Below are 25,592 nucleotides of genomic sequence, written 5' to 3'. Positions count from 1 at the left end.
AATAAACATATTCAAGATATATAATATCACTAATTTAGTCACTAGCGTGATATATGAATAAATAGGATGGTAAGTTAATTGTTAATATCAGTCAACAATCAAAAACTCATTCTTTTATTAAGTTCAGGTTATATCAGTATGTAAACTGTTTTCGTCACTAGCGTGAGCAGTGGAATTAAGAAACTTTCTTAAACAGTATCAACTGCAGAGTAATTTCTAGTCTATCAGCTGTCAGCTAAACTCTTATATATTATTGTTGTTGCTGCTGCTGCTGTTGTTGGTGTTGCAGCTGCAGTTGCTGCTGTTGGTGGCGCAGTAAAAGTGGCTTTTGTACGTACAATGACCTACCAACACATAAAAAATGCAAAAAGTGGCAAGATGGAGGCAACTGCGCGAGTCGCGCGCTTAAATATGCAAAGGACGATGACGACGAGGCGATGAGGAGAAGAATAAGGATGAGAAGGCAGAGGAGAATGCAAAGGATGCCACGATGCCAGAGCCAAAGATGTTGCTGCTGTTTGCTAGCTAGCTGCCCCCAAAGGCGAAAGTTTCTGAACAGGCAACGGCAACAACTCAATCCAGAATAAGCGAGAAGTTGGTGTTGGGGCGGAAAAGGGTTGGGGGCAAGGATTCTGGCGTAACTTCAATAATAGTCAAGTGCAGTGAAGCGTTCTGCCAGCTGCAATGCTCCTTGGCGCCACGTCCTGCAACTCAACCGCTGTCCCTTTCACTCCTGCTTCGCTTCGCTCTCTTCTCGCTCTCCAAAATCAAAGCTATTCTTCCCCCTCTTTTGGCAGCAGCTCGCCATTTTATTTGCACTCGTTGCTTTGGCATTTTTATTTTTTGACGCGGCTTCTGGCAACATCTTTTGGCCAGCACGCATACTTTTCTCAATTTTGTGCTTGCCACTTGCCACGCAGCAGCTCTGTGAGTGTACGTGTGTGTGTGTGTGTGTGAGAGTGTTTGTAAATTTTGCATTTACCCTTGGCAAGGACTTTTGCCAAAGCATGGGGAAAGCTAAAGCAGCAGCAGCAGCAGAAGCAGCGAAAGCAAAAAGTTTTATTTGCACAGTTTTCTTTTTCTTAAACTTTTGTTGTTCCCCCTTTTATCCGCTGCCCGCTCCCTTATTCAGCTGACAGCGTAAAATGCTTGCTTGCAATTTGTACAAACATGCTTACATACACACATATATACAAGTATATAGCTGTACATATACTTAGGGTGTATATATGCTTAGATTCGCACAGCAAAGGCGTCAGCTAAAAAGTGTAGCATACTTTTGAGCGTCGTTTTCTTTCCTTGCCGCACTCGAAACTAAAATGGGAAATTTTTATAATTAACAAAGACAAAGTAGCTCAGCAGCAACAACAAGAACGAAAACATGAAAGTCAGCATCAGTTTATCAAAGGCGACAATCGGCAAGCAGCTGCCACAGGAGGCAACAACTTTAGCTGGGGCCCAAGAAATAGAAATTGCAATGCAATGCTTTGGCAGCTTGGGAATGCGACCAAGTGTGAGTTGCAAGTGCAATGACGAGGGTAATGCCAAGCACATATATATACATCTCTATTTATATATACATATATATATAAACGCATATATCTGCTCAGGGAGTTTACATTTTAGGGTGACATTCTTTGCTGCCTGCAATGCAAATATTTGCAGCAAACTACTTGCAGCAAGCGACAAGCAACATGGCAACTTCTTGCCACACACTCGTTGTACTCAATTTACAAGAACAACAACAACAAGAAGAAAAAGTGCGTCATGCAGTTGGCAAAGAAGCCATTGCAATGTGCTGCCCATGGCGTATACGCAATATGCGTAAGCTGAAGCTTCAAAGAGAGGTAGCTGGTAGCAGGTGGCAGGTGGCAACTGAAGTGGCAGCATTGTGGTGTGGGAGTGTCGACTATGTTGTGCCTTATTTGCACATGTTTCCGTTAGCCTAGCAGCATTTCACATGCCGCTCTCGTCGCTTGTTGTTGTCGTTGCCGTTGTCGTTGTCGATGTTGTTGATGTTGTGCGTGTTGAATATTTTTCATATTTTTTTTTTTCTTTGCGTTTTTGCATTAAATGTGTGCGTGAGTGTATTGCTGAGTGTGTGCGTGTGCGTGTGCATATTTATGCGTATTTGTTTGCATAGCTGATGATGTGCCAGCAGCAACAATAACAGCAACAACAGCAGCAACAGCAACAACTTTGGCATTGCCGTTTACTTTATGCGTGTGTGTTTGTCTCCCCTATGGGTTAAAGTTGTTAATATTGTTGTTGCTGCTGTTGTTGCCTACCCTCTGCTGATGTTGCTGCCGTGTCCTTCGGGTGTTGCGCGTGCAATTAGAGAACTTGCAGTGCAGAAAATGCTGCAACTTTGAGCTTGTAAATGCAGCAAGCGCTAAATTGTTTGATAGCACGTGTGTGTGCCTGAGTGTGTGTGTGTGTGACTGTGTGTCAGTGCGTGCTAAGTGCAAAGTTCTGCTGTTACTGCTGCAGCATTTTTATGTAACGCGGCATTTTGGACAAAACAGCAACAGCAACAACAACAATCAGCGGCAGCTACGTGACGTGAAATTTTTTAGCGCATTTTATGTGCAGGTTGTTGTTGTTGTTATTGCTCTTGTTTTGTTGGCTGCCCTTTTTGAAAAACATTTCTTTTAAATTTCGTTCTTTCGTTCTTCAGTTTTATGCCCGAGCTCTTTGGTGAACCACCCCCACACAGCAGCAACATCAGCGCCTTTTAAGGGATGTTTATGCACGCCAGGACTTTCGTACTTTAGTAAATGACTTGACTTGTTTGGCTGTGTTGCCCAGCACCCAAAGCCAGTCCAAGGACCAGGCACAACTTTTAGTTTGACTCAAGTCAAAAATAAAATAAGGAAAAATTGAAGCAAGAAATCGACAAAATTAAATTGATTTTCTTTCTCGCTCTTTTTGGGCAAAAGTTGCCAAATGTATTGGAGAAATGCTGCGTACTAATTTCGTTTACATTCAAGCATTTTCCAACACTAAATCAGAAGAAAGCAAGCAACTCTTTCGCTGGCGAAATTGATACAGCAAGAACATCGAATTTATTGTTTCAATTATGTTTTCAATTTGCGCCGACAAACAAAAGCCGTGAAATGCAAAAAAATAAAAAGGCTCTCAGCTATAAATAAAATAAATAGGGAAAACAACAATATTTTTTTGTGCCTGACAATGTGGTTGCTGTTGTTTCTTTGTTTGTTTGTTGTCAGGTTCATGCGCGAAATCGAATTCAACGTGGATACCAGTCGCTGCCCCCTGCCACATGCCCCATGCCCCATGTCACCGCCCCTTTTTGTAGATGTGCCCAACCCACGCAAGTTATTGAAAGTAAACATGATAAAATATACTTGCAGGAAATACACAAAAATTGTATTCCAAACTCAGCGCGTACTCGTAATGCATGCGAAATTGTCTCAAATAATATTTAAGAAAATTAAATTGAATTTACAACGGTTTGGGAGTACACAAATGCCAACAGGGTAGACTATAAAATGCCCTGTAGACAGTTGTTGTGGAAAATTGAATTTATGTAAGGTTGAAAGCAGGAAATGGGTTTAATTCAGCATACAACAAAAATACAGATTTTTGCTTATACCCATTTGACAGCTGATCTACAGGGTGAGAATATAAGAACGAAGTGAACGCAATAATAACATAAAATAATCAAAAATCGATTTCAAAGTGCGGCTTTGTTTTTGCTAACAATATGCCAGGCCTAAATGTTGTTGTTGTTGTTGTTGGTTGTTGTCAAAATGCAATCAAAAGATATGCCAAGTTGTTGTTGTCGTTGCTTGATAAGCACTTTTGTGTAAACTTTTACTTTATTTTCCTTTCTTGTTCATTTTTTGAAATTGAAATTGTAAGTTGGTTTTATTTTCTCATCTCGAGCAAATTTTTGATATGGCTGAACAGATTTTCAACAAATGGCTAAAAGTTGTACAAGTGTGTGCGTGTGTGTGCGCTAAAAAGTTTTAACATGGGTTAAATATGTGGGCTGGCATTTAGTTTTGGCTGCAATTAGGCGACTGTAATCTAACCTGTAACCTGCTGACCCTCTAAACTAACAGAGAGAAACCCCATCATCATCATCATCATCACTTATGTATGTGCACACGTATTTACCTATGGACAACCCCATTTTGCTGAGCTAACTGACAAGCTGACAAACGCCTCGTTTCATGTTTGTTGCTGGGGTGCGAGTTGGGTTGCCGCATTTCTACAGACCGAAGGGTCGGTCGCACTCTCAACGAATCGGTCAAACTGAAAAATGCGCTGCAATTGCACCTTGCACACACAGACACACACACACATACAGTTACAGAAATGTACAACAAGTACAAATTATGAAATTGAACTTGCTCGACTGTGAGATGCTCAGTAGTATTTCAAAGTCAATTGTTTAGGCGTGAAAAAGCAAAGAGTGGATGAAGTCTGTCAATTTGTCTCAAAGTGAATTTTGGTGATATATTTAGCCTATTTCATATTTAAGGACATCACGAATATAAGCGGAATTTACTTGTGCAGAAGAAAATGAATTAAAATATTTTGTTAAATAGATCTATCTAATATTTGTTCTTAAATTCGAGTATAATTTTATTTAATATCATAGCTTTATTGTATAATTTATTTTAAATGAAATTCGCAAACAAATGTACACCTTTCCTATGCTTTCTTAAGGAAGAATGGAAAATGAATTCCTGGAAAATTGTAAAATGACCAATTAGAGAATTGTAATAAAAGGAAGTATTTAATTTTGAGTGACCACTGGCTAGCAGTAATTGATGTTCTTTTACTCTCATTTCGTTTTCTCTCTCATTTTTTAGCTATATTCGCTTCCTTTTTGTGCAACGCTTAATGTGTCTCTGATAGTCTCTTATCTTCATTTTAATGCAGGGTATGTGAGGCAATTCCCCTGTTCTGTCAGTTTCGGCCATGCATCGTTGAGACTCGCATTTAAATTGAGCCAACGGGCAGTAAAAATGTGACGCTTGCAGGGAAAAATGCACTTCAAAAATAGAAATGCAGAGCAAGAAAAAAGGGTTAAATGTGCTAATATATAGATGCAAGTGTATGTGCGAGTGTTTGACTGTCTGTGTGTATCCTGTATCCTTGAAATGCAACGCATGGTTGCGACCAGAAAAGCATTTTCGCTCTCTATCTATCTATCCGTCTTTGTCTAACTTTTGCAGTTGCTGTGGCAATTAGCGGGCGCTGTCTTACGTATTTTTTTGGCTTTTTATTTGCTTTGTTGTTGTTTATTAATAAACAATAACAAGAATGCTTAATTGCATATCTATTTACTTCCAGCTGCTGCTTGTTAACCTCATTTACCAAGTTGCGCCCTCTCTCAACCCCTATTTCAATCCCAATCCCTCACTTGTCCTTCATTAACGTCGCATCGCAACTTCTCTTCTTATTCTCCTCACATTTCCCTCTCTTATTTCTCTATCTTTTGCATTCTTCGCAGTTTGTCTCATTAAAATGAGCAAATGCGAAAATCATTTGCACTGCATTTTTTGCTATCTTTTTTCAACATTTTCACGGCAACTGAAAATGCAGTGGGGCATTTTCAGCTCGTTAGTGTGTGTGTGTGTGTGTGTGTGTAGACAATGCAGTAGTTTTGTCCTTTAACTACTTACAAGGCTACATAGCATCGTCTTTGGCCGATGGATTTTAGCTTTGTCCCTGCCACGTTTGCTATGCAAATTTTCGAATTAAGTATACGCAGTGTTACCGCTGGTGTAATTATGTAACATTCATTTACATTTAGCGCTATTGCTGCTGTTTGTTGGACTTTTTAGACATTTAATCAATGCAGACATACACTTTTATATGTATTGTACGAGTATGTGCTCTGGCTGTCGCACTGTTGTTGTTGATGTCGCATTCAATGTGAGCTTAACAAGGATGTGAAAATTTATTTATTAAAATTTAACAACGCATTATAATCAGCGCAGATTTATGTATGTTTGTGTTTGTGTGTGTGTGTGTGTGTGTGTGTGTGTGTAGTTTCGACTAGCGGAATGAACGATTGTCATCAACAACCACCAGCAGCAGCAGCAGCAGCAGCAGCAGCAACAGCAACAGCAGCAACCCATCAACAAGCATCATTCACATAAGCAGCCGTCGCGGCAACAGCAGCAAATCATTTTCATGAAAACAACAGCAACAACAATCCGAAAGCATTCAATTGCACAGACAGACAGCACACACACACACTCAAACACTTGAATGTGAACATAGAATTGCACCAACACATACACATAAATGTTTTATTATTTAATTTATGCGCCAGATAAAAAAAAATCTGCTGGTAAAAAAGAAAAAACAAGAAACTGCCACACAATGCTGCACACTCAAGCACATAGATACAAAAGATACATAGATACATTTGCTGAAAACAATGAAAACCCAAAAGAAGCTTGAAGAACTGCAAATATTTGCATAATCTATCGTATTTAAAGGGTTCCACTTCAGACAAAACTGTTTCAAGGTCAAGTAATTGGACAACCCAAAATGAACAATTAAATTAACTATCTTCACATTTTTTCATAGTTAAATAATAATCTATAATTATTATAAAAGTCATTTAAGCAAGATAAGATATCGATTCAGATATTGATATGAACTCAGCTTGAAGAATTTCTTGGAATTTTGTCTTAGACTCTGTCTTATCTTATCTTTTATAGCATTTGACAAGCAATTTGCTTTTACAAAAAAAATTATTCATTAAATTATGTAAAAATATGTATATATGCAAAATAAAAAGTGTATACATACGGGTTTGGCTTTGGGTTCCTGCAAAAAAATAGAAAAAATGAATTTAAATTAAAATAAATGCATGAAAAGTAAATTGTAATACAAATAAAGTGGCATAAATACTGGGAATGTAAGCTTAAAATTAATCAATTTATATGCAACAAGCAATATTTATATATAAATGGAAACTTATATTTACACTTATATATTTTGTATATTACAAGCGCAATCGCCTGTTCAAATATAAAAATCTCTAATTGGCAGGTAGAACAGAAATTTTTGCCGGTATTTGCCATAATATCAGCATTAAGTCCATTAAAATTGCAAAAATATAAATTAAACTGTTCTAGTTGGGTTTGCCTGACTAAAGGATGCCCAGAGTGATGTTTTCTTCAATTTATAATGTGAATAAAGTGTTACAAAATTTGCCTAAATTTGGCTTGCAATGTTATCATTTTATTATATCCTATTTGGCTACGAAAGATATTTACAGGGTATAGGGAGCAGCAACAATACAAACAAAAATGGCAATTTATGAATTAAAGTATTCATTTTAATTTTGAATAAAATGGGATAGAATGGGAGAAATGGGGCGAAGAGAGAAAAAGAGAGAAAGAGAGCAAGGAGGACGTGGGGATTATATGCTGTGTGTAAGCCGCTTAAAAGTTGCTCTGTCCATCCCCCAAACAAATAGTAGGGAAATAGTTTTGTCTATCAAATAGGTATTTATATTTATATGGATAGATTTACGAGTACATATTTGAGTGCGTGCATAAAATGTGAATATATATAAGAGTAAATGTGTGTGTGTGAGTTAAAGTGAGTGCAACAGATATGCGGCACGTTTGGACTTAAATCCTAGTGCAGGACATGGCTCGCTTTGTGAGACTGAGGCAAAGAAAACAGGAAAAATAAAAGGAACAATATGAGCAGATGTGCAGGCAAGCGAGAAACAAATGCAGATGTTTGTCTCTGTATCTGTGTGTGTGTGTGTGTGTGTGTGTATTCGACAGATGAATATGCATTTGGAGCAAAGCAAAAGGAAATAAAACAAAATTCAATCCGATTTGTGGCAATGGCAAAGAACGAGCCTGCAACTGGACTCAGCGAATCCAGAGTTTGTCTTTCCATTTGTGGTGCATTGAACTCTGCCTCAAGGCATCACACACACACAGACACACACAAACACACACACAAGAGTGCTGAGTATGTATGTGCAGCTGTGCGTACTTGTATATTGTGGCAACAAATTAAATGATTGAAGCAATATTGTGGCTATGACAAGCACCAGGCCATAAGCGTCAATTATAGCTGGAAAATTTGCTGAAAACTGCCAAAAAAGAAAATTTAGCTCTGCTGAAAACTTAGCTGCAGAAAAATAAAGATAGAGAGAGAGAGAGGAGAGTGAGAGAGTGGACAGGGGAGGGAATGTGGTGCTGCAATTGCTGTTGCAACTGGATACAAGAAGCGCAAGAAGAAGACTACGACATGGTATCAGATTGCACAACACAAAGACACATACATGGATGATAATGAAGCCCAAGCTGAAGCTCATCATCAAAAACATTCGCTCAAGTTTCAAGTGTGCCACACCGTACAAGTGTGTGTGTGTCTGTGTGTTTGTGTTATCCTGTTTTCCTGCGAGTTGCATGTTGATATGTGCCAGAAGCCCGAGGAGCAGAACGAAGGACGAGGACGAGGACGAATGCTGTCAAGCTGGGAGTATGTCACGAACGGTGTGTGCTCAAGTAGGAGCATTGCACTCCCAGTTGCAAGTTGTTATTGTTGTTGGAATTGAGGCGCATACTTAGTGTCGAGATACTTGTACTTTCGTACTTTCATGGCTCGCATTCGCATTCTCGCATTTTGTGAGCATTTCGTATGCATGGAGTGAAACCTTTAAGTTGTCCTGACTGCTTTTAGACTTAGGGTTAGTTCACATGGAGTGCATTTAGTTTGATGAAGTTGCCACACACACACACAGGCACGGGGCAAGCGTCCTGCGGCCACAAAAGTGAAATTGAAAGAACAGGCAAAAAAAAAGGAAACAGCAAAGCGAAAGAAGCTTTCGACGATTACAATACAAGGACAATGCGAATACCAACCACCCACAAGCACACACACATACACATACACATACAGATATATATATATATAGAGGAATGAAGTCAATCACTCAAACCAGACTTCCCGAAAGGTTGTCCGTATCAAGAGGGCCTTTGGTTGATTCGTCGCTTTTGGCGACTTTCTTTAGACCAGACGCCTTTTAATATTTGCTCTTCCCGTTGTTGTTGTTGTTGATTTGCCTTATTTGAGAAAAGCGTAGAAGAAGGAATGAAAAAATACGGTTTTTAATGAGAAAATTCCTAAGAAAACTGCATATTTAAGTCCAACAGAGCCCGCGACAGGAAGCATCCTCAGATTTTGCTTGGAAGAAGGAATGGGGATGGCAATTCAAATAGCCAAGTTAATGACTTGTGCTCGAGGCATTTTATTTTTTATTTTTCGGCCTGATTTGTGAAAGTAAAAACAGACAAGGAGCAGCACTCAAGTTTCCGCTTAAAGTGTGACCAGCTGCTCAGAAAAAAACCAAAAGCAAACCAAAAACGAAACGAATTGAAACGCAACCAAAACGAAATTGAAACTTAAAAATAAAAAAAAAAAAACCCAGGGCGAGTATTAAATTACAAGAGCTGCACAAATACCGCAAATAAGTCAAAAAGTGCATTGATCCGCCTTCGATTCTGCATGCGAAGCAGCAACCCGACAAAAGACGATCGTCAAAATATATAACGAAATTATTGTCGATCCGAAGAGAACTTCCGCGAAAGAAAAACAAAACGACTACAAAATGCGATGCCAGACGACATTGTTATTATAATATGCATGTTCAGGAAAGAACACTATGAAACATCAGTTTGTAGACCAGAATATAACTCTACTGAACACAAAGTTATAAAGTATAGAAATTCATTAAATAAGTAAATGTTTAGATGAGCTAAAGGATATAAATAATGTATATTTTTTGTTTTTAATGTTGAACAGAATTTGAAATCAGTACACTTATTATTTTGAAATAATCGTTTTTCAAAGGGAATTAAATTTTACTTCCTAAAAATCTTTCCTAAAGTTAAAACAGGAATAGTCCTATAATCAAAGTGGTTATTTTTCATAATTTATATTATAATAATTCAAAATTATTGAATTGAATTGAAACAGAAAAAATAATGAAATAGAGTGACCTTTTAAAGGATAAATTGCATACTCTTATAAGGAACTTTGTGCAGTTTATCATGATAAATGCTTAATAAATAGCAAATTATTCAATGCTGCACTTGCTCAGGTTGCCGTGTATAATTGTTCGCTTGAATAATTGAATTTATGTTGAACAGTGTGAAATACATGGACTTCTATAGCTTGTACGCGTGTTGTACAAACAACAAAAGCTACGGCAACAACAACAACAATAATAATAATAATGATGATAAAGCAGAGGAAGATATAAAATAAAGCGGCAATTGTATGGGAAGCGCGGAAGGAAGACTCTGGTCACATTCATCGCACTGTCTACTCGCAATACTTGTGCATGTGTGTGAGTGAGTATTGACATGTCAACTGATGGCGCAGTGACTGCAAAATTTACAACTTTATCTATGTGTGTCGTCGTTTGGGAGCCGAGGGGCAGCAGCAGCGGCAGCGGCAGTGGCAGAGATAGTGGACAGCGTCGTTTTGCGTGCCATTTTCCTGTTTGACAACCTTTTGACGCAGCCGCAGTCGCAGCGCTGTTCGCTTCTCCTGTCAACCTCCTTCTTAATTGTGTGACCAGTCGCGCTCTCTCCTAACTATCTAGCACGCTATCTCGCTCTCGCTCTCGCTCTAGCACACGCTGCACGTTCTCTCTGCGTGCTCGTTTCTTTTTCGGTTTCCTGTTTGCTGCCGTTGCTGGCAGCGCTGTTCGGGTTGCTGTCGCTGCCGGCGTTGATCGCAGCAGCGAGACAAAACGTTGCGCAGTCGCTTATTTATTTATGTCTGTCTTTCTGTCTCTCACTGTCTATCTGTATGTGTATGTGTGTGTGTGTTTGTGTGTGTGTTTGTCAGTTGTGAACATCTGCTCCTGCAGGCAGCGGCTGCGAACGTCGTTTGCTTTTCTTTTGTTGTTGGCTCGTTTCGTTATTATCGTTTTTATTGTTGTTTTATTTCATACGGCATATTGGCATTGCCACAGTTGTTGTTGTTCTTGCTGTTATTCTTATTCTTGTTGTCTTTTTGCTGTTTTTCTGCGTCTGCATTTGAAGCGAAGCAAACGCGTCCAAATGGAAGCGTTTCGTCTGTGGACATGACCTTAATTTGGATTTTGATCACAGCAACAACAACAATTTGTTAGAACTTCTATTGGCTAGAGCGAGATAAACATACTGTGGATATCGCAGTTGATTTTTAGTTCTTATAATTTCAAGTTAAAATGCAGTATTTACTTTCAAATTTCTTTTTGAGCACTCAGCGAGTCCTTCTTAACTGTCCTGCGCTGTACTCGGCCAATGAACTTGTCAAGCAGCTTGCATAAAGACATCACATAACCACAACCACTCGAGATCCCAGATGGACTTCATTTGGGCGACATGTAGCGTAGTTTCAGATGCTGATTTTCATGTCGGAAAGTGTGTAACCTGATTTCCTCAAAGGATATGAGCTGCCTGCCTGCGGCTCTGCTCTGCTCTTAAGTGATTTCGAAATGCAAACTAAATGGGAAAACGAACGAAACTCATCCACAGTCGCTTGGGAAGCTGAGAGTTTAAGGATACGCGAATGCAGTACAAGTACTCAAGAGTGCACGTACGCAAGTACTTAAGCACACACACAAACACACACACACACACACATACACATGTTTATATGCATACATACGTGCTTGTAGGTTACTAGTTAAACGTCTGGCCAAGCACAGGCTGAGGCAATTGCATGTATTTAAGCACTGGACATAAAGAGAGAGAGAGAGAGAGAGAGATAGAGAAAAAGAGAGGGAGAGAGAGTGAGAGGGGGAAATGGGCGCATTAATTTGCACTGGCTATGGATGGAACATCTGTTGTGCTGACATAAATCTTGAGTGACTGACCGCTGGAGCGAAAGACCGCGCAAACTCTCGTGGCCGCGAGCTGCAACTGAGAAACCAGTTTGCACTGACTCTGCACTGGAGCCTGCACAGTGTCCTCACAACAGCACTCACTGCTGGAAAATTCCATTGACAATTGACTAAAAAACACTGATTGATCCCAATATTAAATACAAATCATACTTATATAAAATTTATAAGCTTTAAGGTAATAATTTTTGTGCTACCAAAGTACCCTTAAAGTGAAATTTTGACCAATGTTATGTTTATAATCATTTATTTATGTGAAAAAAATAAAGAGCCAGGTTTAAAAAAAAAAACAGATTACCTATTGTGAATGTAGCTTTCCTTTAAAATGTATTCCAAGCGACGTAAAGTTTTTTTTCGCTTGTATAGTATTTTAAATTTAAAATGTTAACTGTGCAACATTTCAAAAGTTATTTTTTTTCACTGATATTTGTAATAAGATTTGAAATAAATTTATGCGTATGTTACGCTAAAATGACCTCCAGTTAGTTAACTTAGATCTTGACTGGACAATGAAAAGAGGGAGATTGTTGCTTTTAACTAACAGAATAACATTTTTATCCTATTTTTACTGAATTTAAAGCTAATTTTCTCTTCAAAAAATGTATGTATAAACTCCGGATTATTTATTAATTTGTATTTTGAACCACTGTGCATGTCCAGCAACACCGTTGCTTATGCTGTTGCCGTTGTTGAGCCGCAGCGCAAGTGTTCGTCGATTTCATTGAGTAACTTTTTTTTGAATGAATGGAAATGCTCGTAAGCCTGACTCTGGCTATGAATCTGAAACTCTGATACTGACTCTGGCTCTGGCTCTGACTCTGGGTCTCGGTCTGGGCCAGAGCCTGGGAATTGCCTTAAGAGCTGAATGGGCAAAAAGGCCTAATGTTTAGTTGGTCGAATGTTTGGTCGATTGGCGGTTGGTTGAATGGTTGAATGACTGTTAACTGGTTGGAAATGTTTGGACTATAAGTATATGGACTTACCTTCTTCTCGGTGAGCTTCTCGCAGCGACGTTGCTTGCAGATCTGATGACTCTTATCGTTGCGGCATGGGGCACATTCGCCGCAGTTGTCCTTGCGTTGGCAGCCGATGCATTCGCCGCAACGTTTGCGTTTCTTCTTTGACTGCAAAACAGAGGCGGAAGAAGAGAAGGATTTGTGGTTGGTGGAGTGGTTGGCGTTGGGTGGAAGTTGTATTTGTTGTAGTTGTTGTTGTTGTTGTTGTTGATGTTGATAGTGTTGTTGGTGGTGGTTGTGTTGATGGTGTTGGTGGTAGGTTATGGTTATGGTGGATGGGTGTTCCTATTATTTGCAGCGTTTGCCAGTTATCGCCGGTACGCGCCATTTAAGCTTTGAACTTACCTGTTTATCGCATCCATTGGCATTCGCATCGTTGCTATCGCCCATGCCGAGCGCACTCATCGGACTCTTGAAGTTGGCCGTGCTGGAGACGGCGTCCACTTGGCCCGGATTACCGCCACTGGGATCAACGTCCATGCCGCTGGCCTCGCTCTCAGCACTGGACTCCAATGAGTTGGGCCTCGGTTTCCGTCTTTCTTTTTTCCGCGCCTCGTGTCGTGCTATCGGCGACTTGAGCAGCTTCTCCACCTTGATGGCGGCTATCGCTGCTGACGGCGTCGGCGTATGCGGCTGTGTTGTGTGCGGCGTGTGGCTGCCACTGCTGCTTGCCGCATGCGGGAAACTGTTGCTGTTGTTGCCGTCATACGATGTGGGCGTATGCATGCCAACAGCCACGCCCAGTCCGGCATGTGGATGACCATGTTGCTGTTGTAGATGCTGCTGCTGCTGTAGATGTTGCTGCTGCTGCTGCTGCTGATGTTGCTGTTGCTGCTGCTGATGTTGCAGATGCGTGTTGCTGTTGCTGAGATCAAAGTCTTCCTTCTTGATAGACATGCCCGTTAGCATATCGTAATCCACGGCGGACGTCAATGTTGTGCCCGGCTCCTTCTTGATCAGTGGTGCAAATCCCGGCGTCAGCGGTTGATACAGTTGCAGATCCCCAAATGCTGCTGTTGCTGCCGGCATTAGAGGATATGCCGCTGCTCCCGCTGCCCGATGATGCGTGTGCATGTGGTGAAATGCATTTGGCGGTGGCGGTGGTGCACCCAGTGGTGTAAAGCTGCCCGATGGTGGTGTTATGCTTGTCTGCATCCCTGGCAGCTGGGTTAAAGGTGATCCCACGCTCATCATACCCGGCGAACTCACTGAGATGCTGGCTGGTGACATTGCCACCGTTTGTAGCGAACTGATTCCCGCTGTGGCAGCTCCAGCTGCGGCGGCTGCAGCTGCTGCTGCTGCGGCAGCTGTTGCTGCTGTGGCACCAATGGGCATGGGCATGGGCGTGCCATCGGGCAACAGTTGCTCGTTGAAGCCATGAAATTGACTCTGGAATGAGGGCAACTTTGAGAATGGCTCAAAGCCGCTCTTCGGCTGTGATTGAGATTGTACTTGTTGTTGCTGCTGCTGTTGTTGCTGTTGCTGTTGTTGTTGATGCGGTGGCACGCTATCCTTGGACTCCATTTCCCAGGGACGTGTATAGCTGCCGTTGGAGTTTGAATTTGAATTCGAGTTCGAGTTGGAATTGTTGCCGTTGGCGCCTACTGCGACATTGGCGGCGGTGGCGGCAACAGCAACGGCATTATTGGCATCACTGTGTCCGCCATGGACGTGATGATTGTGGGCGTGGCCGTGGCCGTGACTGTGGCCATTGTTGACACTGGCAGCAGTGCCATTAGCAGTGCTGCTGTTGCTGCCCAAAGGGGCTGCAACATTTGTATTGCTGCTCCGATTGTTGTTGTCACTCGCGTTGTTGACGTTGCCGTTACCGTTGCTATTGCTATTATTGTTGTTGTTGCTGTTGGCAGACGCCGCTGGCTGCTGACGTGCATAGTAATCCCAATGTTGAGGATGTTGCTCCGCTTGCGTTGGCTGTTGCTGGTAATGCTGCTGATGTTGCTGCTGCTGCTGATGTTGCTGCTGCTGATGTTGATGCTGCTGGTAGTGATGATGATGATACGGCGTCGTATAGTGATGACTGAGGCTGCTCAACTGATTGAGATGCGTATTGTGGAGATCAGCAGCTGCTGAAGCAACTGTTGCTGAGATTGCCGGCAATGTGTTGCTGCTGCTGCTGCTGCTGGTTGCCGATGTCGAGTCGACGGGGCCGCCTGTGCTGCTCTGTGCGATTATTGAAGACGCCATTTAAGTCCGCAGAGTTGCATGACTGCGCAGCTTCTTTGACACTGCGCTGCGTTGAGGGGAAAGGGACGAGGGCAGTACGAAAAGTTCGGCTTATACACTGTTTAATATGCTCTCTTCACACTAGCTAAATATTTGTAATTTTTCTTAATTTTCTTTAGTTCTTTTTTTGTACACGCTCACTGCTCTTGAGGTAGTTTTTCTTCGATTACGATTTTGTATGATTTCTTTTTAATAAATCACTATAATATTTGTTGTAATTTTTTTTAGATTTGTAATTTGTATTTTGAACTCACTGGTTGTTTGTGCTTGCTTTTGTTGTTGTTATTTATGTAAAATTGTATTTGATAATATATGTAATTTATTGCTTAAGCTTAATATTCGTTTACGAGTTTATATAAATATTTTTATATAATTGATATTAATATTGTTTGTTGTAAAAGTGCTACTATTAAATTGTTGTTAAAAATTTGTAAGTTTGAAAATTCAAAATCTTGTTTTTGTACTTTATTCGTGGTTGAAGATGTTTATTTTGTTGTTGTTGTAAACGGCAGCTAAGAAATTGATTTTTTTTAATTTGATTTGTTATACATATTTATAATAATTTGCAAATTTCCTTCGTTTTTTTTTTTTTTTTGTTGTTGTTGTGCTGTGGCTGTGTCTCAGACTTCGACTTCTTGTTAGAAAAATTTGTAAATTTGTAATTTGTAAATTTGTATTTGTTGTATGCGTTGTTTATTTGTATTTCTTTATATATTGTTTAAATATATATATATATATATATTTATTGATTATTTAGCTTGTTGATATTTGTCGATATTTTATTTATTTGCTTTTGCTTTTGTTTTTGTTGCTGTTGTAAATTGATGCTTATGAATTTTGTACTCTGGTTTTTGCTTTTAAATTTGATTTGCTTTTTGTTGTTGTTTTTAATATGTTTATATATATAAAAAATAGTTTGCAGCTTTTCTTGAAAATGATTTAAATACGTTATGCAATAATATTACTTAATATTTGTAGGCCTTAAGTTTAAAAATCTTTGTCTTCCGTTTGTTTGTTTGTTGGTTTTATACTTACAAATTAATTAAACATTATCGCGTTATTTGTTATAAGTTATTAAAATTAAGTTAATATTACTAATTAGTTGATTTTCTTCTTTCGTTTAATGCATTTCTTGCTTTTTGTTTGACTTCAAGTGAAAATTTTGATTATTAGCCAAAAAGTAGTTTTTGTTTTTTTTCTTTGCTTTTCAATTTCACATGCCAAAGTTGCTGTTGTGGTTGTTTTTGTTGCTGGTTTCCTCAAATCCGTTGGTTAAAAAGCTGTAATGATAAATACACAAAATTCTTAATTAGAAATTGGAATAACATTAAGTCTTAAATGCTAATGCTTTTGATATCAAATTTCATCATCAAGTAAAGTAAAGTAAACGATTAGTAAACGATTCCTTAAGGAGTACCAGGAGTGCTATAGAAGTCTCTTCTTCTTCTATTCCAACTCAGAGCTGTGCTCGGCAAAAGCTAAATGACTTTACAAGGAACTTTATTTGTCTGTTTCTTCTTTTTATTTTTATATTTTTTTTGTATTTTGCCACCATTATCGTTATTCTGTGTTGCTTCTTGGGCTCTCACTCACTTAAAACATCTACAAACTTCAACACATAATTATGGTCTTTGACTATATAATGAGCGGCGTTGGCCAAGTCCAAGTCCGTGGTGGCAGGAAGCAGCGCAGCAGCAGCGGCAGAGGCAACAACAAAAAATGTAAAGGACACTCATTTCTGACTTTTTATTGCCGTTGTTGTTGTTGTTGTTGCTGTTGCTGTAGCTACTGCTGTTGCTTGTAAGTTATGCTTTGGCTTTGTAAGAGCTGCCACACACACACATACACACACTTGCCGCTGCGTTTTTCAGTTGCTGTCGTTGTTGTCATTTTCTTGCTTTTTTCGCCATTTTTTTCGCAGTTACTCGCATTATTTTTATATTTCTTTCTTTCTGCTTCTTTTTTTGTGTGCTGTCTCTTTTGTATTTTGTATTTTATTCTCATAAAAAACGGCACAGGTGTACATTTTTTTGCGCGTCCTTTGCCGTTGCCTTTTTGCGTGTTTTTTTTCACTTCCAACCTGCCAACATTTCGTTGCGCTTCACAAAGTTCAATGGGCCGGCTCTGTACATGTGTGTGTGAGTATGTGTGTGTGTGTGTGTGTGTGTGTGTGTGTGTGTGTGTGTGTGTAAGTGCTTTGCACACTCTATAGCAAAGTTTTTGGCTTGTTGAGGTGTTGAAGTGGCTAAAAAGTGCTCTTGGCCAAAGCCAAGAAGTAGATCTACTTTTGACTGAATTTAAATAACATTTTATGATTGGCAATGCAAAGTTCTGTCAAACATTATTATACTCGAATTTTTAATATATAGTAAATAATGGTATATTTACAAACAAATGAAAATAATTCAACAATTTGTTCCAATATGTAATGATCATAATGGTATAATTTCTATCGAATTTTTTAGCTCGTTTTTTATTTATTTGTATTTAGATCGGCTTCAATGTAAAATTGCAGTCGTGCTCATTGCTTAAGATATTATTAAATATTAATAAACTGTTAAATGTTTAGCTAGAATTTCTTAAAAAATACATTTATGTATTAGCTATATAAATCTTTATCATTTATGCTACTTTTTTTTCTATCATCTATTTTGTCGTTAATTTAATCATATACTATATTTTACACTTCCTTAGCATTCTTTTTTAGTGTACAGTTGCCTTTGCTTTCTATGGATGTTGCTGTTGCAACAATGTGTTGTCGAATGACAATTAAAGACTGATTATGTTGTCATTTCAAATTTGCGTGTTGCAATTGCAATTTGAGTGGCTTTTGGACAGCGTCGCGACGCTGGATCGTCGCTGTTGCATGCCGCATGTTGCTGTGGCAATGTCCAGCAAAGGGAAGCGCGACTCAAATAAAACGGTAAAAGGCCAACGGCCAGCAACAGAACCTGCCACAGAGTTAAGATCAGCGAATGCGCAAGCCAAAGAAACTGAAAGAGGAACAGCAACAACAAGAGAAGAAAAGCAAAAGGAGAGAAACAAGAATACAAAAAATTGTGATGTTGCAGCTGCCACAATTTGCTGCACTTTCCGTTTTATGCGAGTTCGTTTCGCGTTTCCATCCTGCAGCTATTGCGGCTCATATATTTACATTGTTCGTTGGCTGTTTGGGGCAAAGCAAGAGGGGGCAAGTTGCATGTGGCAAGTAACGAGACGCAACTTACGAGTTACGAGTATTGCGACTGGGCGATAAAGATCCCGATTTCAAAATTAGGCCAATGTGCAAGTGTGTGTGTGTGCGAGTGTGTGTTGCAGTTGCAACTGCAACATGTGCACAATTAGCGCTTCCTTTAGCAGGCTCAAGAAGATAAATCAAGGCGTTCGCTTTATTTCACTTCGTGTCGTGTCGTGGCAACGGTCAACAAACATTTCGCATTTTATTGCTCGTATTCAAATCGGAAATGACTGAGAAGCGAACTCTGCCTGAAGCTCTCATTTCCGCCCTGTGATATAACAGATTTTGATAATAAAAATGTCTGTGTATATATTTTTTAATCTTATCTAGCAGAAGAACCTTTCAAATGCCTGTCAAATTTGGCGCAACTTTTTGAGCTCGGTTTGTGTTTGCTATACAAATAAAACATGAGCTATTTGCATGAGTTTTAGTGTGTGCAAATGTGTGTGTGAGTGTGTCTGTGAGTGTGTGGTTTACAAAAAGAGACCATGAACAAAGCGCGCAATTCACTTCAATTTCAGTTGCTGTTGCTGTGTTTCTGTTGCTGCCGCACAGTTTGCAACATTTTGAAATTTGTTCGCGAATTAAACACGCACACACACACAGTTGTATATCATATATATGTATGCACATATATATGTATCACTATATAATATGTATGCGAACAATGCGTCATTTGAAATACAAGCAGAAGAAGGGCAAAAGTGGCAGCAACAACAGCAACAACAGCGAATATAGGTGACTCTGCGCTGCTTTGGGTGCATAAAGTAGGCTACACCTATACACACACATATACATGCATACATTGCATGTGCAGAATAGACCAAATGCTCAAAGGTAACTCAGCCATGACGAAGCGAGGGTGAGACTGAAGCTGAGCAGGAGTTGCTGTTGCTGTTGTTGCTGTTGCTGTTGTTGCTGTGGCTGTCGCTTCTACCTGTGCGTAGCCAAAACTGACTTTACTTAACAACTACAGCAACAACAATCAGGCTGATACAAGTGCAACACCAACTGGCAGTTATCCTGCTTCACAGTCGCGTTTTGACTGGCAGCATTGTTGCTGTTACCTGTCTGTCCGTCTGTCTATCTCTCTCACTCTCTCTCTCTCTCTCTGTCTACCTCTTTTGGCCTGTCTGTCAAGCTGACGCTTTACCAGCAACATTTGCTTAAACGAAGCAGCTTTAGTTACAACTACAGCATCGAATTTAGCAGAACAACTGCTAATGCTGCTCATACGCCCCGCATGCTCCCATGTATAAGTAACATTTTAATATGTTATCTGACGTTTTCTCCGCTTGTAAACAACTGTTTTTTAGCTCATATGAAATTTGTTTCAAATTGTTTTTGTCAGCATCCAACATACTAAAATATAATATTTATTAAAATATACGTGTATAAGTACAAATATGTACATCATATTCAGCTGCTCTATCCACGCTAAAAACTCAGCTATTTACATACATTGCGTTTTTCTCTTGCAACTTAATTAAACCAACTTTTTAATATGCAAATCTACAGCATTTGGAGGGGTGGATTGCACTATTGCATTTTTTAACATTTTACAACACGTACTTATGCATTTTATTTTATATTTCAAATGGGGTGCAATGCCAGAAGTCCCTCAACGCGACCTAGAAGCACCTACTTGAGCGTGTTCTAACGTGTTTTTTGCAGATACATTTGGAAACTCTACAATTTCTGGACTTTTGGCATTTATTTTTTACTTATAAAAATTCAATTAACTCATTGAAGTAAAATTTTTAAAATTATAATCAGTACAAATTAATATTATGGTAATTTTTCTTGAAATAATACAAAATAATGTAAGTTCATTATACAACTGAGCCTAACTAAAATATATCTTTCATGTAAGCTTATAATTCTGCAATTCAAAAAAAAAAATTAAAGCTGCTTAAGAATAACTTTATTAAAATATTAATCATTGGACTTCTTTAACAAAAAAAAAAGAATACCAAAAAATTGTTTGAAGATTAAATACTTGTTTGAGTAAAGAACCAGAAGTATGCGAAATATTAAAGATTTACTTAAAAATTGAAACGTAAAAGCATAGAATGTAAAAATGTCATATCTTTGAATATGTTATAAATATTCATCTATTGTAATATATTCTCCGAAATTCGGTGTACATCTAAAGTAAGAAGAACTGAGTTATCGTGAGTCTGCTAATGGGTTAATTTACTTGGCGATGTGTCACGTGTAAATTGAGTTATTCGATGCGGGAAGCTTCACGAAGGGAACAAAAGGTAAGCGAAGAGAAGGGAATGGGGCAGTGTGGCAGGCATTCAGTCGTTGGGGCAACACAGTAGAGTACGAGTATGTTGAATATGCGATGAAATGAAACGTGCTGTGTGCCACAATGAAGCCATGCAAAGGAGCTAACCAAACACACTCATACACCCCACACACACACACAGACACACACACACATACGGCGCACACACATGCAGATTTACGAGTATGTCATTTCGCATACTTTCAAAGTCACGCACGTTACCGTTAACGTTACAAGCTCACACTGCTGTGAGTGGGAGTGTGTGTCTGTGTGAGTGTGTGTGAGTGTTGGGTGTGTGTTGTGTATGTGTTGTTTGTTTTTCTCTAGGTCAAAGCCTTAATTTGCCTGCCGTGTCCTTTAGCGATGCCTTCTTTGCTACCTGCGCGTGCTTTTTTGGCATCTACGTTTATTTTATGAATGAAAACGAAAACGTAGCAAGTGTCTCTGTGTGTGTGCGTGTGTGTGTGTTTGTGTGGATGTGGGTGTGAGCGTATGTGTGGGTGTGCTTGTTACTGGCATTTCTGCTGAAGATGCAACAACGTCTAAGTTTATTTTTAGCCGAGGAATTAATTCATTGGGGGTCGCCATGCAACTGCAACTGCAACTGCAACTGCATTTCCAAGATCCAAGCCTCATAAAACGGCAACAGAAATAGATGCAACACAAACAACAACAGCAACATACACAGGCGCGTCCAGTTGGCGGCACATGTGGCCGCCTTTGGTCAGACAAATTGCAGCAGCATGTGCAAGATACACAAACTACAAGATACAGATACATTTACAGATACATATGCGCTGTTTGAACTTGAACTTCTTTTTACAGTCGTTGTGGCAGCGTCTGTTAGTGTTGTTGTTGTTAGTGTTGTTGTTGTTGCCTCAATTTGTATTGCTTTATTATTTATTTTACTTTGCTTTCGTCGTCAGCTTCTATGGCGCTTTAAATTCTCTTTATTGCCCATGTCAAGGCAGTTTCAACTTCAGCTTCAGCTTCAGCCTCGAATTCTTCCAGTTCGTGGGTTGCGTCTCTCTGTCATGTTACGACGCCTCATTTGGGGGCTGACTTGATGTTGTTACTTCCCTCCATCCTCTTCCTCTTCTTCTTATTCTACTTCTTTTTCTTCTTGCTTCTGTTTTTTCTGTTTCGCTTTCATTTTTGCAGTTTGGCTTTTTTGTTGTGCGATTTTTATTTTTGGCGCTTCTGTTTTGTGCGCGCCAAAAGAGGCTGTGTGTGTGTGTGTGTGCGAGTGTGTGTGTGTGTGTCTGAGTGTATCTTCAAGTTTGAGCGCGTTGCCTTGAAGTACGCACGTTACTGTTAGTTAGTTACGAGCTAGCAGCAAGTCGAGTGTTGAATGTATCTGTATCTGCTGATATGAGTATCTCTTTCAGTGTTTAGCTTCTTTCTTTCTTTTATTTTTTTTATTTTTTTTTTTTGCCTGCCACGTTCTTTGCACGTTTTCGCCGGAACCCTGGGAATGGGCATAACTCTTCAGCCGCAGCAATTTCTTGAGCCTTGAGCTGCTTTTTAATTTAACTTGACAAACGTCGGCGCATATGCGCCACAGATACAAATGTATCTAGCGGATTGGCGGCGTCTGTGATGCTGGTAAAAAGGCGCTTTATTGCTGCGACTGCTGCTGTTGTTGTTGTTGTTGCTGCTGCTGCTGCTGGTAGCAACAGTTTTGGCATTCTGCCGCTTCTTCGTCATGTTCTGTTCGTATTTGTATTTGTGAGTACGAGTATCTTTAAGTTTTTGGACTTCTGCCGCGTGTTTATTGTCATTACTCATCTCAAATGTTTTTGTGTCAATTTTCGGGAAAAAAAAGTCGAAAACTGTTGGCCGTTGTTGTTGTTGTTGCTGCTGCTGTTGTTATTCTTGTTCTTTTATGAGGCAACGTCTTCTGTTGCGTTCATTTAATTTTATTTCATTTTTCGCATGTTTGTTTTGCTTGCATTTGTCGTTTCTTGTTCGTTTTTTTTTTACATTTCATTTAAGGCATCGTCATCAAATCCGTCAATAAATCTGCTTAAATTTGCCTGTTTATGTCCCAAGTAAACACACTGAAATCCGTAGCAAGTGCAGCCGGCGGCTTACGACTTTTGTAACTTGATCTTAAATGCCCCAAAAATGTTATTTCTATTTTCGCTGCTTTGCGTTCTTCACGTTTTCATTTTTTGTCTTTTTTAAATTGCTTTGTTAAGCTAATTTTACAGAGATTAACAAATTTGCAGGTAAATCGATAAGCAATTAAATTAAGCACTGGGAATTTAGAAGCCGTCGGAGAAAGCTCTTCTACTGTTTCGTGGTTTATCGGAAGAATAATACACGAATATTATAATTTTTTAAAGTATTCTTATTAAGCAATTTTTTATTTCTTTTTCTTTTCAACAGAATCCTTTTTATCTTTTAAAATTTTTAATAAATATATAATTTGCAGAATATTATGATCATAAGCTGTTTTCTTATTCGACCTTTTCACTTCAAGAAATATGAATATTTTTGTCATTTCTACAATATTATCAAAGAAGAATTAAGAAAAGAGTACACCCAAATGATGATCAAGTCAAATTATCAAGCTAGAAATTATTTATTTCTTAGCTTAACGTTTTAGAAACGATTGCATATATGTTTTTCTCTATCTCTTATTCTTTTGAGCTATTAAATTTTACACTGATCGTCAATGATCTCACATATTTAATTCTTAGTTTTGATTATAGTCCATTTAATTTTGAAAAGCACATTGATTTAAAATAATTATAATTGATTGCCAAATTATTTACAAACCATTGTTAATCCATTGCCATTGATCGATTGCTGCTGTTGCCACTAGGAAGTTGCATACGATGAAGTGATCCTCTGTAATGATCCTCTTTATCTCTTTAACCGGAAAACCGTTAGGAAGGCGAAACGCGCACGAAAATGTAAAACGAAAACGAAAGCTAAGCCGTCTCAGCGTATGTGTATGTGAGTAACAAGGACAGGGAGAGGGTGGGAGAGGGGTAGAGTGAATTAAGAATTAACTGTTTACAATACGAACAAAACGCGAAAGATGCGAACGCGACACGAAAAGAGAATTAACGCAAAGAAACGATGCGAAGATGCATGGAAATTATAAATGTTGCTCAAAGAAATGCAAGCATTTGTTGTTGCCGATTGTTGTTGTTGTTGTTGTTATTGTTACTATGATTGTTGCAGTTGTTTTAGTTGTAGCTGTTGTTGTTGGCACTAATCACTTGAGCAACATAATTGCCAGTTTTCTGTTGTTGTAACACATTTGAAACTCGTTTTTCATTTCAACTGCAATCCCTGATCAAAGTATTTCACTGGGTTGCTTACTTAATTAAATTAAATTTAATTGTGTGTTGTTGTTGTTTGTTTGTTTTTGGTATGAAAAGGAAAATTAAACGCGCAAATAAACAACAAAACGTTGACGACGGCAACGTTACACGTTCCACGCTCCGCAGCTTAAGAACTTGCAACCGCGTAGAATTCACAACTCGCAGTTGACAGCGGGGCAGGCAACTCGCACTCGTTTCTGGCGCTCGTACGAAGCGACGGCGACGGTGCAAAAGTTTTTGTATTTAGGAAACTTTTCACCCTTCGAAGGATACACAACAACTGATTGTGCCGTGCACAAGCGAACGGCAAACCAACCCCGACGCTAGCAGCAACAGCGCCAGCAGAGGCAGCAGCAGCAGCAGCGACAGCAGCAACGCATCGGCTTGACGCCGGCAGCAGCAACGAACACAACCGCAACCATCACATCGAACCGCAACATGTTGGCAGGCAAATGTAGCAAAAAATTAAAAGACGGCCAATGCAAATGTTACATATTAGTCAAATCAAATTAAATAATGTTAAATTAATTAAATTACAAAATTAGCTCTTATTTTATTATTTATTTATTTGTTAAAAAAGAGAGAGCAATAAAAAATAGCAGCTAATGCCTATGTTGAATTTCATTTAAAACAAAATAAATACTGCACAATGTTATAGTAATTTATCAAATGAAATTTATTTTTAAAATTTACTGATTTAAAGTGTAGCACACTTGGAAATTAATATTTTAAAAATTAATTAAATTGTTTGTCTAATTACTTATAAAACTCTATAGCATTTATTTATTTCTGAGCTTAATTTCATTATTATGTTTATATATTTATTTATGTTTAATTTATTTATTTTTCTTATATTTATTTTTAGTTATTTAAAAAATTGTCATTACACATTATTTATTGATTATTATTTCTATATTGTTCTAAGTCATAAAAATTAAATAGAATCACCCTGTTGTTGCAACTAGTTGCGTTGTGTTCGCTTGCAACCATCGATCAGCAACTCATGCCATTGCTGCTGCTTCTTGTTGCTCTGCTCAAGCGCAGTTGTTGTTGCTGTTGCTGTTGTATGTCCTGGCTCGAACATGTCCTGCAGCCAAATAAACATGAACAGCTGCATGCGGTCTCTGCTAACACAAATACACATACAAATAAACACATATACGACCATGCGGCGTTTGAAGTGCGCTTTTGTTGTTGCTGTTGCTGTTGCTGTTGCCTCTGCCCGCTGCTGCTGCTGCTGCCGCTGCCGCTGCGTCTCCTGTACAGTTGTTGTTCCAATTAAAAAATTTTTTCCCTAGTTTCGCGCGCACAATGCGAACTTGCAATCTATGAGCTATGCAACAGCAGCAACAACAACAACAGCGGCAGCAACAACCAGCGAATATTTTCTGGTTTTATTTCGCTGTCGCTGTTGTTGTTGCTGCTGTTCTCATTTCTATTTGAAGCCTGGACCTTGTGGGCGTAACGCTGCATGTGTCAGTGTGTGTGTGCTTGTGTGTGTGTGTGTGTGTGTTTGTGTGCTATATCCTTGCCTGGCATTGCA

General features: G+C 39.1%; 1 protein-coding gene and 1 long non-coding RNA gene across 2 annotated transcripts in view; both read right to left on the bottom strand.

Annotated features, from left to right (window-relative positions):
- Positions 1 to 16,050, bottom strand: part of LOC117786900 (DNA N6-methyl adenine demethylase) — a 105,732-nt gene extending 89,682 nt beyond the window's left edge. The window contains 3 exon segments of the mRNA XM_034625315.1: positions 6,802 to 6,819; positions 12,904 to 13,044; positions 13,282 to 16,050. Coding sequence (XP_034481206.1) covers positions 6,802 to 6,819; positions 12,904 to 13,044; positions 13,282 to 15,141 — 2,019 coding nt within the window. The 5' untranslated portion in view covers positions 15,142 to 16,050.
- Positions 16,051 to 16,208: 158 nt separating this feature from the next.
- LOC117788689 lies at positions 16,209 to 24,311 on the bottom strand. The gene is made up of 2 exons (XR_004617787.1): positions 23,496 to 24,311; positions 16,209 to 16,460 (listed from the first exon to the last, which is right to left on the bottom strand). It is a non-coding gene; the product is annotated as an uncharacterized LOC117788689 (long non-coding RNA).
- Between the last annotated feature and the right edge of the window lie 1,281 nt (positions 24,312 to 25,592).

Source organism: Drosophila innubila (assembly GCF_004354385.1).
Source record: "Drosophila innubila isolate TH190305 chromosome 3L unlocalized genomic scaffold, UK_Dinn_1.0 0_D_3L, whole genome shotgun sequence".
In the NCBI taxonomy this organism is placed as follows: Eukaryota; Metazoa; Arthropoda; class Insecta; order Diptera; family Drosophilidae; genus Drosophila; species Drosophila innubila.
The sequence above is the reverse complement of the archived record's forward strand: the minus strand, read 5'-3'. Positions and strand labels throughout refer to the sequence as shown.